At 42.7% G+C, this 15,412-nt stretch overlaps 1 protein-coding gene across 22 annotated transcripts in view; it reads left to right on the plus strand.

Annotated features, from left to right (window-relative positions):
• elna (elastin a) overlaps nt 1-15,412 on the plus strand; it is a 324,471-nt gene that overhangs the window by 17,678 nt on the left and 291,381 nt on the right. For all 22 annotated transcript variants that reach the window (XM_080210607.1, XM_080210612.1, XM_080210601.1 and 19 more), the window contains exon 2: nt 608-682. In XM_080210607.1, coding sequence (XP_080066733.1) covers nt 608-682 — 75 coding nt within the window. The remainder of the gene's footprint in view (nt 1-607; nt 683-15,412) is intronic.

Here is a 15,412-nt window from a genome sequence, read left to right on the forward strand (position 1 = left end):
ATTACTTATTCTCGTGCTATGAGACTTTTTTTCAAGGACAGAGAATACAGTGCAAGATTTTGCAAAAAGGAACAAATCAAATGTTGGGTCTTTCTGTCTCTAAACCTGTATATACATTTACTACCTATTTGGAACTGGCATAAATGTAGGAACCTAGCATTCTTAGGTCTTTGTGAGATGTCACATGTCAAATAATGAAAAACAGAATTCCAGCAAAGGTTTAGCTAATTGTCACAAAAATTAAAGAACTATGTTACATTAAAACCTGCTGACGTTGTTTGCAAGCAAATTTCCACCATATTTGTACTGAAAATCAGCATTGCACTTTATTTTTCTCTTATGGTTCAAGGTCATTTTAGGTCTTTATGCAGCCTGTCTAAATGTGTGCACAATCGAATGCATCAATTTTTTTTACATTTACTAATTTATTGTTAGATATTGCAGCATACATTACAAAGAAACCTGGCACTAAATTATTCCTAAAATTCAGTGAAGCATCAGGATAATTTTTTTGAATGAATACTGAACAGAAGATTCATGCATTTGAAAATGAATTATATTTGAAGATTAGGAACCATTTACAATTAATTCTGTTTTGGTTTGATAGGCGTTCCTGGAGCAGCAGGAGTTCAAGGGACACTTGGACGCCTCTTTCTTCCAAGTTCGTACTTCCGCAGCGCTGGTAAGTGGTGCTTTCAGAATAAGATTCAATGTATAAAGTAAAAGTATTCATCTAGAACAGGTGAGTTTTTTTGATTTTCAAAATAACAGAAATTTCCAGGTGAAATTGCAGGAATAAAGTGGCAGTTAAAACTAACATAAGGCAAATTTTGAGGATTTTCTTTTTGTTTGAGGGTGGCATCATTAAAAAGGCCAACATTTGTTGCCCATCCTTAATTGCCTTTGAGAAGGTGTTGAGTTTTGAACAGCTGCAGTCCATGTAGATGCATCCATATTGCTGTTAGGATGGGAGTTTAAGGATTTTGATCCAGTGATAATGAAGGAACAGCAAAATTTTCAAAGTCAGGCAGCAGTGTTCCTGTTGGAATTGACGTTCTATGTGGCAAGAAACTGCAAATTTGGAAAGTTTTTGAAAGGATGGCAGTAGTGCATCTTTGCAAATGTATATGCTGCTGCCACTTTAAACCTGTGGAGGAGGCAGAGTTTTTAAGGTGGTGGATGCGGACTGTTTTGTCCTGGATTACGTTGAGCTTGTGGTTTTAGAGCTACATGCATCCAGCAAGTAGACTCCTGATTGTGCCCTAGTAGATGTTGGACAAGGTGGTAAGTTACTTGACACTAAATTTTCAACCTCTGACCAACTTGCATTTGTGGTCAACAGTAAAATCCAGGGTGTTGATGCTAGGGGATTCAGTGATGGTGTTGTCAAGGAGAGATGTTTAGACTGTTTCTTATTGAAATGGTCATTGTCTAGCACTTGAGTTAACTGCAGCCCAAGCTGAATGTTGTCTAGGTTTTGTTGGATGCCGTTACAAATGGGCATTTGCAATTTCTAACAAACGTTTCCACTTTTGAACTGAATGGAGGGAAGGTCATTGATTAGCTGCAAACAGCTTGCCCTGGAATAGATTACCCTGTGAAACACATGAAGAAATACCCTGGAGTTGTGATACTGACTTCTAATAATGCAACCATCTTGCTTTTGTGCTGCACTCCAGACAGTGGAGACTTTCTCTCTTGATTACCAGTGACTTTAATTTAACTAGTGTTCTTTGATGCCAGAATTGGTCTTTTGCTGCCTTGATATCAGAGACAAGTACAATCACTTCACCTCTAGAATTGATCCATTTTTGGACCCAATCTGTAAGCTCTAGAATTGTGTGGTTCTGGTGGAAGCAAGTTGAGCAAATTATAGATGTGTAAGTGCTTCCTGATAGCCCTGTTAGCGAAAGATTCTATCACTTGCTGATGAGAGTGTAGACCAAATAGTAATTGGAATTGGAGGTTGGATAAAAGCAGAGGAATTTTAGTAGGCCATGAGGTTTCTTGTAATTGAATTGTCAGGAGGTTGATTCTCAAGTGAACTTTGTAGGTGGAATACTTTTTGGGGAGATTCCTTTTCCTCTTTCAAGATATTATTATTTTATCTTGGCTGCATTGTCTGTCTTGTATCTGGTTCAATGATATCTTTTATGGTGTTCCTGAGCCTGGACAGCTTCTGCTGTTGTTTTAAAAGCAGATACAAACATGGCTGCCTTGATCTATACTAGCCCAAAGACCTAGTATAGATGTTAGAGGTGTTAGAGCTACATGCATCCAGCAAGCAGACTCCTGACTGAGCCCTACTAGATGTTGGACAAGCTGGTAGCGCACTGGACCTGATTCATACCCTGCGTTGTGGCCTTTCACACTTTGAGTGGGGTTTTTCTGCTCTCCCATGGCATGTTTTCTGATGGCGGAGGCAGCTTGCCATTGGCCCCTTTCAAGATTTTCTGCTCCTGCTGATGTATGCAGAATTTTGCATGGCTTGCCCGTCCTGCTGTGGGGGAAGATCACCTTCACTGAAGTCTCAGGCCCCCCAGTCTCTCTCTCTCTCTCTCTCTCTCTCTCTCTCTCTCTCTCTCTCTCTCTTTCTCTCTCTCTCCCTCTCTCTCTCTCGTTCCCACCACCCGGCGCCCCCCCCCCACCCCCCAATAAGTGGTTCACTCCAGCAGGGTTTACAACAGCTCCCTACTAACAGGGAGCTGGCAGCCCGGCCTCGCTGGAGTGAGAGGACACACCAGAAGGTCAGGGTTAAGGGGATGACCTCTGGGCATTGCCAGCCAGGCCGTGCCTAGAAAGCACAGTGGCACTGCCTACCAGTTATGGGGCTGTGCCAAGGGGTGAGATCAGTGAGTGTATGGGGTACAGCTGCCACTCCACACTGGGGATTTAAAGACAGTGGGAACCAATTGGGGCTGGCCATCAGGGTGGGCAGGGGGAGGTGCCAAGACTGCAAGGGGGTGGGAAGGGAGAGGTCAGGGTTGCCATGGGGTGAGGGTGCAGAAATTGGGCAAACTGGCCTTCTGGGAGGGGCTGGTCTGGCGTTGTCAGGAAGGCCAGCAATCAGGAGGGGGAAGGGGTGGGGGGGGTCAAAGGGGCAGCAACATGGGGTTGTGGGGCTGGCCATTGATTAGGAGGCCAATAGTGCAGGGCTATTGTGCATGTGCCAATGTCAGCACTGACAGATTGGCACGTGCACAGGGGCTCACTCAGTGCTATGCTGCCAGCCTCTTGTGGGAATAGGCCCCACCCCCAATTTTTATTGTGATTCATGCCAGAGCACTTTGCAGTGCCCAGATGTGGGAGATTCATTTTGTAAATCTTGCTAAAATGAACAGCAGGAGTTACTCCAGTTTTTACGTGAATTCAGCACTTAGAATCTTTTTGGGGCAATCCCAGCCTGTGTTTCCAGGAAGGAGTTAGATATAGCTCTTGGAGTCAAGGGGATCAAAAGATTTGGGGGGACGGGGAGGGAGGTGAGATTAAGCATTGAGTTGGATGATCAGCCATGATGGTGAATGGTGGAGCAAGTTCAAAGGGCTAAATGGCTGACTCCTGTTCCTATTTTCAATGCTTCTATATATATTTACATTGTGGTGACGACTCCATCACCCCTTTAATGTCTGAGTTTATATGTTCAGGCAGTCTGGAGGTCTTACAATACTTCCATATCTCATTCAATTCTCAAAAAGAATGGAAGGCTGTCACTAAATTTGGTTGATTTGGAAGTTGTCCTCTTTTTCCATTCCTTGGTATCATCATGCTCTTTGATTGACAGTTATGGTGTTAGGTGGTTGTTGTTCCATTCTACTTCTTGCAGGATGGACAAATGTTGTGCTTATCATGATGATGCTTTTTCCTTCTCTTCTTTTGTCGTGAGTGTCATCATAATGCCCTCTGTGACAGAAGATGGTCTTCCTTTTGACAAGGATGTGGTTGCATTTGGCTGTGTGGCATACTGTTAATGGATGGCAGCTTGGTTCCAGTATCTGGAGCAATGTCATGCTGGCTTGGAGTTGCAGCTCAATGGTCATGTTGTTGATCAATAATTGTTGTGTTCTGTGGTTGAGGCTCTTTTGGTTGTTGGTTGGCCTCTTGTCTATCTTTCACTAGATGATTATGCTAACCATTTGAGCGGTTGGCTGGTCTGACCAATGAAAATGGATAACCTACTCCGCAAAGAAAAGATTGTTCAGAGTTAAGTCCCAGTCCAGATACTGTTTCTCGTTTGAGCTCCTGAATAACGTGCATTACCTCAAATTCCTTTTCCGCCATACCATAGTGGTTCCAGAATCATTCCCATCACTGGAAATCTGATTTCCTCAAGCCTGAAGAGTAGTGTGTCTGCTGTTCAAAGCCAGCGGTCTCTCAGCCATGATTCTTTGCCTAATACAATCATACCACTGACTCCTGTGTCCAATTTGAAGTTTGTCAGATGGTCATTGACTAATATGTTACTGTTCCAAAATAAAATTCCTATAGCTTTGACCTCACCAGAAAAGCAAGGCAGGGTGCAGTCTCAACCTTATTAGTCACCCTTGGATATTCTGGCCTTGCAGTTTGCCAAAACATCCAATTCAGTTACATTGAAAGCTATAAACTGAAATTAAAGGCCATTGATCCTGCCTGTGGGAGCTGTTTGCTCCACAGCATTGGCATGGTTGCTCTGCTGGTTGGTTAGGGTACTGTTTTCCTGGCCTGGAATGTTCCTGATTGTGTGCTGTGGGGTCTTTTTTGTACTAAGGTTTACTTTCTCCTCTTAAAATTGATCTGGATTCCTCACCGAGTTAGTTGCTGAAAAACTGGATAGCTTTCTCAACGGTTAGATCTTCCTTTGCTTTCAGCATGCATGAGAGTGCATCGTCTGCTAACTCTAACAACTGTTTTATCCCTCATATTCACAGCCTTCAGCATGCTGTATAGACCATTAGTGAATGAGTTGACAGATTCTCCTGGCTGCTGGACACATTTTTATATTTCTTCAGTTAAAATATTTTAGTACTACAAATTTAACAGTTGATCCTTGTTTCCTTATCTATCAACAATGTCATCCACTACTAGACCTGCCAAGTAAAACATTGTGTTAACTTGGTCAACTTCTGTTTTTATATCCAGACCTGGAACAATCAATCATGTATATAAAGAATCTTTCTGTCCAAAGTCCCCAGTTCTGTAATTCATCTGTGCTTTGGATAACCCAAATAAATTTGGAAGACTGGATTACTAATCCATGGTTAAAAAATTTTAAAATAAGGTTCAGCTTTGAGAAGTCTGCCTACTTCTGTCCACGCCAACCCTATTATGGCATGGGGAACATATTACCAGGGTCAATTGGTTTGTTAACAAATTCAATTGATCCCTGATTATTTAATTAAATGTGGCAGACGGACTGCCAAATTGCAGTGCTCCCCTAATATTATGGGGATGAGCTCGGGTTGGGTGGGAAGTTGGTGGAGTAGTCACCCATCCTATTTATGTGCTACCACTGAAAACATGCCCAGCGAAGGTAAGTAAACTCCAGCCTAATGTCTTCATAATTTGACTTGTGGCCGTAACTAAGTAGCTGCTGAAGGCCAGTGTTCTTTGCTTCACACAAAACATTCTTTTCAAAACGTTGCACATGTCCAGCAGATGACGTTACAAATTCTTTGTAACAGTGACATGAAATGTTGAGGAAGGTGTTGAAGGAGATGACCTTTGGCCTTGTGAATACAGTACCAAAGTAATAAAGTTATTCATGTGTTATGCTCCACAATGCACTGTTGGAAAATGTGGTTGAAACAGATTCAACAGCAGTATTCCAAAGAAAAGGAATAAATACTTAAGGGGGGCAAACTTACAGTGCTTTTGGAAAGAGCAGGGAAATGGTGTTATTTGGACACTATCAACAATCCAGCACAGGCACAATGGGTCAAATAATAATCTTTTAGGATTCTATGGCTCTAACTGCTTTGATAGTAGGAAGAAAATTCTATTCCTTCCGCTTCACCAATTCTTCTGTTACCATGTCATAAGTTTTAATGTTATAAAAATGCATTTTTAAAAAATGGGGCAGTTTGTATTTTGCAATATAATAGAAACTAGACGTAGCAATGGGCCATTCAGTCATTTGAGCCTGCTCTGCCATTCAATTTGATGATGGCTGATCATCAAATTTAATATCCTGATTGCGTCTCCTCCCCCCCCCCCCCCCCCCCCGAGCCACCACCATATCCTTTGATCCCTTTCTCCCCTAGAACTATATCTAATTTATTCTTGTACAAGAATTCTCAGACAACATTTTGACCTCAACTACATTCTGTGCAAGTGAATTCCAGACATTCACCATCCCCGGGAGAAGAAATTTCTCCTCACCTAAAGGTTTACTCTTTGTTTATAATATTGAAGTTTGTACTATAGAATCATTTGTCAACTGATATTAAAAACTAAAGTTACGTTTGTAGAATATTTTTATTGGCCATTGTATTAGAAACCAAACCAAGGCAGGCAAACAAACAGGATAATTGAAAATAGCTTGCTTTTACTGGGCAAGAACCATATGTAGCAGAACTGTTACCTTGTAAGATTTCTATTAAAAGCCTCAAAATGGGCTCAAATTATATCTTCACTTTGCTGAGTCATCTGTTACAGTGGGGTTATTCAAAGCTGAAAACATTATTATAATCTTCTCTAATGAGAAATATGTTTTTAGCAGCATTGGTTTCAACAAATACTGCTAAAAACCATTTTAACATAAGAACATAAGAACATATGCTCTTAACTTGAGTCTGGTTGATCACCTAAAATTTATACAGTATTTTGAGAGAGAAATCATACATTGATCAAATCCATTTCTAAAAGGACTTTTCACATTGGCATTATGACCTTGATGACCATATTTTCACACATTACTGAACTTATGACCACTCCCTCACTTCCCTGCCACTATCAGCACAAAATTTCGCTTGTGTTCCAAGTATGGTCCTTCTCCATTTCTCTATGACTTTGTTGATAATCACCCTTTTGTTCTTGCCTAAATGTCACTATGATGCATTGTCACAAAAACATCTACAAAGTGCCAGATGAAAACATTATTTTTTGTCTGATACATTTTACAGCCATGGCAATTATCTTGTTAGTCACATACCAATGGACAGCTAATAATGAGATCATTTTTTGGTAGTTTTACAGATTTCATAGTTATGAGCTCCTTAGCTTTGTATACTCTTCAATATTTACATCTACATCATTTAGAAGGATTTTTAAGCTTTGACAAGTATGGTGAGTAAATTATTTATGTAACTTTGAGAGAAAAAAACATTCTTTTTCTTATGACATTAATACAATGAATTATCTGAGAAATCAGTTTGTTTTAATGTTTTTATTAGAGGTTTTACATTGTACCACAGGACACAAATCCCCAAAACAGTACAGATAGATCATTATTCCACTTAAACATATAGAAAAGTCCAGCAAATAGTCATAAAAATGGTTCAGATTATCAATCATTGTAATTGTTATAGTTGATGTCTCCTTTCGTAAGGCTACTAGAGTGGGAACAGTGGGAACCTCAGGATAAAGGCATGAACACATGGCACCATGGTGCTCACTTTCCTTCAAAGGGTAACAAAGACAGAGCTACACAATGAGATCCCTTGTGGGATAAAATAGAACCAATTGGACCTAACTCAGCATTCTAAGATCTCCAAGCAATGAGAGAATACCCAAGAGAGCAACATCAGGATTCAGTCATCAGTACAAGATGTGACATGACAGTGTACACTTTTGTATACAGGAGCCAGTGAGCCAAGGATTCTTACACAGCACTACTGACCTCACTACTCGCCAGCGATATCAAAGGCACTGATAGGCCCAACCATCACTGGAAAACTTAAACCATTTGCCATCAAGGAAGCCCTACCCACTGAAGAAAAAATTGTCAAGATACCCATTAACAGGGTTTATCAGGGGGAGATACAATTCTCCTTCTCTGGACCAGATAACGGAAAACCTCTAGAACTAAATATATCAAATCAGCACCTCACCTATACATTTAAAGACAGGAAAATCCAGAGGGAGGAACACCAGAATTGGCCAATAGGCACCAAACATGATCTAACAGTGTACACTTTAACAAAAAGAAACAAAGCAGCAGAACCTCAGAACCACCCCTCCCCACCCCGAGGGTATAATTGTCAATTGAACAATCCTCAAGAGGACAATCTGGAAGGCCCAGGTATCTGCTGCTCTTGTAGTAGTCATGGGTTCAAAAGGTGCTGCCTAAGGAAACTTGGTGGGTTCCTGCAGTGCACCTTGTAGATGGAACACATGGCTAACACTGTTCCTCAGTGATGGGATTGAATGCTACCCCTTCTACAAACAATCAAACAGGCTGCTTTTTTTTTGGAATGGTGTTGAGCTGCACTCATCCAAACAAGTTGAGTGTATCCCATGACACTCCTGACGTGTGCCTTGCGAAAAGTCTTTTGGGAGGGATGGGTAGTCAGGAGGTGAGTTACTTGCTGCAGGATTCCAAGCTTTTGATCTGCTCTGGTAGCCACAGTATTTATGTGACTTGTCCAGTTCAGTTTCTGGTCAATGGTGACCCCAGGTGTTAGTGGAAGATTCACCGAAAGTAATAAAAAACAAAGCACAGGAACAGATCCTGTGGTCCTCCAAGCCTGCACTGATCATGATACCTGACTAAACTAAAACCGTATGCACTTATGGAGTCCATGTCCTTCCATTCTCATCCTATTTATTTATTCATTTACTCTTAAATGCTGCTATCCTACCTGTTCCCATCACCTCCTTGGGCAGTGCGTTCCACATATTTACCACCCTCTTTAAAAAAAAAACTTGCCTCACGCATCTCCTCAACTTTTCCCCATACATTTTAAACCTATGTTCCCTAGTACTTGACTTTTCTACCTAGGAAAGAGCATCTATCTACTTTGTCCCTGCCAATCTATCTTGTAAATTTCTATCAGGTTGCCCCTCAACCTCAGTCGTTCCAGTGAGAACAAAGTGAGGTTATCCAACCTCTCCTCATATCTAATATGCTCCAGACCAAGTAAACCTCTTCTGTACCCTCTCCAAAACATGCACATCCTTCTGGTAGGGTGGCAACCAGAATTGTACATAATATTCCAAATGAGGCCTAACTGAGGTTCTGTCCAGCTGCAGCATAACCTGCCAATTTTTATACTCAGTGGGCAATAGTTAGATCTTCTCTTGTTGGAGATGGTCATTGCCTGGCACTTGTGCAGCAGAAATGTTACTTGCCACTTCTCATAATAATACCCGTTATATTGTCCAGGTCTTGCTGCATTTGGACATGAACTACTTCAGTATCTCAGGAGTTGTGAATGGTGCTGAACATTGTGTAGTACTTCTGCAAACATCAGCGTTTATGACCACACTACAGAAAGGGGGTCATTGATGAAGCACCTGAAGATGATTGGGCCTAGAACACACACTACCCTGCGCTGCAGGAACTCACCAAGGTTCCTTAGGCAGCATCTTCTGAACCCCTGCCTGATGCCCTGAAGCTGAGATGACTGACTTCCAACCACTACAGCCATCTTTCTTTGTGCCAGGTATGACTTAACAGCAGAGTTTACCCCCGACTTCAGACTCTTCGATGCCTTACTCGGTCAAATTCTGCCTTTGCCAAGGGCAGTCACTCTCACCTCACCTCTGGCATTCATCTCTTTTGTCTATGTTTGAGCCAAGGCTGTGATGAGGTTGAGTGAGCTAAATGGCCTTGGTGGAACCCAAACTGAGCAGGTTATTGCTGAGTCAGTGCCATTTGATAGCACTGTTGATGACCCCTTCTATCATTTTACTGATGATCAAGAGTAGACTGATGGGGTGGTAATCAGTTAGGTTGGATTTGTCCTGTTTTGTGCGTACAAGATGTACCTAGGCAATTTTCAACATTCATAGACAGAATCCCTGCAATGCAGAAGGAGGCTATTCAGCCAATCGAGCCTGCAGCAACAATCCCTGTAGTTGCCAGTGTTGTAGCTATTCTGGAACAGCCTGGCTAGGGATGTGGAGGTTCTGGAGCACATGTCTTCAGTACTTTTGCTAGAATGTAGTCAAGGCCCATAATCTTTGCAGTATCCATTGCCTCAGCCATTTATTGATATTGTGTGGAGTGAATCAAATTGCTGAAGACTGACATTTATGGTACTGAGGACCACTGGAGCAGACCGAGAGGGATCATCCATTTGGCATGTAAAGATTGTTGCAAATGCTTCAGCTTTATCTTTTGCACAGATATATGTTGGCTCCTCCATCATTAAGGATGGGGATATTTCTGGAGCCTTCTCCAGTGAGTTTTTTAATTCCCCACCACCATTCATAGCTGGTTGCAGCAGGACTGCAGAACTGAGGTCTGATCCATTGGTTATGGAATCAGTTAGCTCTGTCTACTGCTGTTATGCTGTATGGCATGCAAGTAGTAGTTTCACCAGGTTGATAGCTGGTTTTTACATACGGCTCCTGGCATGCCTTCTTGCACTCCTCTTTGAGCCAGGATTGAACCACTAGTTTGGAGATCATGGTAGAATGGGAGGCATGTCAGGCCATGAGGTTGCAGATTGTGGTCGAGTACAGTTCTGCTGCCGATGGCCCATAGCGCTTTATGGATGTCCGGACTTGAGTCGGAAGATCCATTCAAAGTCTTTCCCATTTGGGATAGTGGCAGTGCCACACAACATGATGGAAAGCAACCTCAATGTGAAGATGGAGTTTCATCTGCACAAGGACTGTATGGGGTAGTCACTCCTCCTAATAATCTCATGGACAGATACATCTGTGGCAGACAGTTTGGTGAGGGTGAGATCAAGTCTGTTTTTCCCTCTTGTCGTTCCATCACCACTTGTCACAGGTCCAGTCTAACAGTTATGTCCTTTAGAATCCAACTAGCTCAGTGTGTGGTGGAAACACCAAGTCACTCTTGGTGATAGACAATGAAGCCCCCATCCAGACTACATTCTGTGTCCTTGCCACTCATTGATTCCTCCAAATGGTGCTCAACATGGAGGTATACTGCTTCATCAGCTGAAGCGGGGGTGGGGGGTGCAGTTGGCAGGTGGTTTTCTTATCCATGTTTGACCTGGTGCCATGAGACCTCATGTTGAGGACTCCAAGGTCAATTCCCTCTTGACTATAAATCACTGTGTTGCTACCTCTGTGTTCTGCCAGTAAGACTGGCATGAGTGGTGACACCTGAGTGGTGACATCTGGGACATTGTAAAGTAGGATATGATGTTGTTTGACTAATCTGAGACAATTCTTCCAATTTTGGCACAAGCTCCCAGATGTTAGTAAGGAGGACTTTGCATTGTTGGATTTCCCATTGTCATTTCCGGTACCCAGGTTGTCAACAAGTGGTCCGTCCAATTTTATTCCTTTGTTTTCCTTAAGGTGGTTGAATACAACTGAGTGGCTTGCTAGGCCATTTCAGAGGGCATTTAAGAGTCAACCACATTGCTGTGCATCTGGAGTCATATATAGGCCTGACCAGGTAAGGACAGCAGCTTTCTTTCTCTAAAGGACATTAGTGAATTGGGTGGACTGCTCCCACAATGGTTTTACAGTCAATTTTGGACTTTTAATTCCAGATATTTTTAGAGTTTTAAATTCCACCATCGAACTTGATTATCCTAGCTTTCTGGATTACTAGTCCAGTGATACTTCTGCCTCCCCCTACTCCAACACCAGAGGTGCCAATTACATAAAAAAAGACTTTGAGAATACATGATCTATCTGTGCCTTCATAGGGGATGAGCAAGGACTCTTTATTCCAAAATAACAGAGGTATAAAAGGAAAATGCAAAATCAATAGTTCTAATGGGGGGCTTTCCTCACCAACAGAGGAAATATAAGACAATATCAAACCACCTACCCACCATCCTGCTGTAAGACTACCAAAAAATATACTCCTGTGATGTAAATGCAAGGATTAAAGCACATAAAAAAGGTAAAAATTACACAACCCCCATATCATACAACTAACTCAGCATGCTCCCAAATAGAAAGGAGGAGACCTACGAACAATCCCGAGGAAAGGAAATATCAAGTTTAAAGGTTATTTAGTGTCACAAATAGGTTAACGTTAACACTGCAATGAAGTTACTGTGAAAATCCCCTCGTCATCATATTCCAGCACCTGTTTGGGTACACTGAGGGAGGAATTAGCATTCTGTTGTAGGTAAAATGTTAGAATCTGTCATCAAGGAGGAAATAGCGAGGCATCTTGAAGGGAGCTGCTTGATAGAGCAGACGCAGCACGGTTTCGTTAAGGGGAAGTCGTGTCTGACAAATTTATTGGAGTTCTATGAGGATGTGTCTAGGGCGGTGGATAGAGGAGAGCCAGTGGATGTGGTCTTTCTTGATTTTCAGAAGGTGTTTGACAAGGTACCTCACGAGGTTATTGCAGAAGGTCAGGGGACATGGAGTTGGGGGTAGGGTGTTAGCGTGGATAGAGGATTGGTTGTCAAATAGGAGACAGAGTGGGGGTTAATGGGTGCTATTCGGATTGGCGGTTGGTGACTAGTGGAGTGCCCCAGGGGTCAGTGCTGGGGCCTCAGCTATTTACCATTTATATAGATGATCTGGAGGAGGGAACCAAGTGTATGGTGTCGAAATTTGCTGATGACACCAAGATTGGTGGAACAGCAAATTGCGCGGAGGGTGTGGAGAGTCTGCAGAAGGATCTAGATAGGCTGGGCGAACGGGCCAGGAAATGGCAAATGGAATTTAATGTTGGCAAGTGCGAGGTGGTCCACTTTGGTAGGAATAATGGTAGGAAGGACTATTACTTATGAGGCGAAAAACTGCAGCATGCAACGGTGCAGAGGGACCTCGGGGTCCTTGTGCATGAGTCGCAAAAACCCAGCCTGCAGGTGCAGCAGGTGGTCAGGAAGGCGAATGGGATGCTGGCCTTCATAGCGAGGGGGATTGAATATAAAAGTAGGGAGGTCTTGCTGCGGCTGTATAGGGCATTGGTGAGGCCGCATCTGGGGTACTGTGTGCAGTTTTGGTCGCCGTACTTATGCAAGGATATTTTGGCCTTGGAGGGAGTGCAGAGGAGGTTTACTAGGCTGATACTGGAGTTGAGGGGGTTGAGAGGCTGAATAAACTAGGCTTGTACTCGTTAGAGTTTAGAAGAATGAGGGGAGATCTCATTGAGACGTACAAGATGATGAATGGGATGGATAGGATAGAGGTGGAGAGGCTCTTCCCGCTCAGAAAGGACAGTAGGACTAGGGGGCACAGCCTCAAGATAAAGGGGGGGCGGTTTAGAACGGAGTTGAGGAGGAACTTCTTCACTCAAAGGGTGGCGAATCTCTGGAATTCTCTGCCCGTTGAGGTGGTGGAGGCTGCCTCGCTAAATATTTTTAAGACACGGGTTGATGGGTTTTTGATAAGCGAGGGGACTAAGGGTTATGGGGAGAGGGCGGGAATGTGGAACTGAGACACGACAGATCAGCCATGATCTTATTGAATGGCGGGGCAGGCTTGAAGGGCTGGATGGCCTACTCCTGCTCCTATTTCTTATGTTCAATGCATCTAACTTGCTCATCTTTCAGATTGTAAAAAGAAACCAGAGCACACCAACGAAACCCATGCAGACATGGAGAGAATGTGCAGAGTCTGCACAATGACTGAAGCTGGGAATAGAACCTGGGTCCCTGGTGCTGAGGCAGCAGTGCTAACCATGGTGCCACCATGCTGTCCCTCATCTTGTAAATATAGAAACCCAGATATTAGAATTTGACACAGGGCCAAAATCAGAGTGGATAGATCCCCTTACCCACTCTACTTCCTCAGCACCACACGAAAACCAAGATTGAATGCAAATGGTAGAGCACATTAAAGTAAGACCCCCTTGTTCTACCATCCAAACATGCTGGTAGACAATTACCATAAGAGAAAAAAAATGGACAACCTGATTTTTGCAGAAAAGGCAACAAATGCCTCTGTGCTCAAATGTCATGCAGGATAATATAACCATCTATGGAGCTTGAAAAGGCCAAAGCAACTTCCAGAATCCATTCAGTTTCACCAAATTCTGTGCACCTCTGCCAGGTCATCACAAAAACCTGGTAAAAAGAAACCTAGACCCTGGTGGGTGGTGAAGACCCCCCCAACCCCACCGCCCGACTGGCTGCCTCAAGCCCTACAAGGCAACGTAAAACCAGTCGTCGACTCTTCAACCGACCCAAGACCTCAAAGACCAGATACAATGTGCTCCATTGAACTCAAAATGCACATCCTTCAAACCGAGATTGTGAAAGCATGCCAGCCAGTTCTCAAATTTGGCTGGGAGTTCATTGCCTCCTCCCTGCATCAACTAGGCTATTCAACATAACATGCACAGGAATTCCAAGGACTGAAGGTGAGTCCCCACCAAGAAAACTGCTCTCAATTGACAGGATTCTCTCCTCCAGTGCATCATCTCAATGTGAGCGTAGGCTTGCTCACCAGCACAACCACCATTGCGAATTGGGCCCCGTCCAGCCAGCTCCGATTGCCTCAATCAAATGAGGATTTTGACTTAACTCTGCTCCCTGTCACTAAGATTTAGCTAGTATCTTCCAACAATATAGCGCAGATTATAAACATCAGCATAAAATAATTATGGATTGTGCATCAGGATAAAATAAAAGGATTAATAGATGAATAGCACCAGAGCTTGCAAAAACTGCTCCCATGCTTACATCATGTGATAGCCTAAATATCAGATTTTAACAGATAAAATGTTGTGCTGGGTAAACTGCAGATCAGTTGATTTTTCAGAAGTAATTGCTTTGTCACACTCCATGTTAAGTTTCAATTTTAGCTTTCTCACAGAAGCTTACTCAATAGTTTCTCTGGAGACTACATCAGCACTTAGAACATTCTTACTCCAGCTACTTTTCACACGAATTTACAACCCTCTTGTGATCTTATTTTGTTTACACCAGATGCAAAACAAGTAGCTTTTATATTCCTTAACCAACCTGTCCCACATACAGTTGAAATACAAGCACTATACCTAACACATTCAACATTGAATTAAAACTCGGTGTGACCAGTATAACAGTTATCATTATCCTTTTCCTCAATTCTTTTGTGTATAATTTCAAAGGCCCTGCTTCTTAACTTTAGCCAGTGTACAGTAAAATGATGATCAAGTCACACCTGAAGGAACCAATCACTGTTTCTTAGGCATCCCTGGGTTCACTTACCCATTATTATTGTATTTCTTTTTGCCTTCTGCTGGAATGCCAAGATCTACTAAAAGGTTCTTTCATCTTTATTGACCCTCTTTAATCCTTTCATATAACTTGAAGTCCATGTCCAGAATTGTACTCTTCCCACCCCCCTCCAGGAGTTGAATCAGGGCAAGGGGGGAAGCGCATAGCATTAAATT

This window comes from Carcharhinus amblyrhynchos, chromosome 23, assembly GCF_965287045.1.
Source record: "Carcharhinus amblyrhynchos chromosome 23, sCarAmb.v2.hapA, whole genome shotgun sequence".
Lineage (NCBI taxonomy): Eukaryota > Metazoa > Chordata > Chondrichthyes > Carcharhiniformes > Carcharhinidae > Carcharhinus > Carcharhinus amblyrhynchos.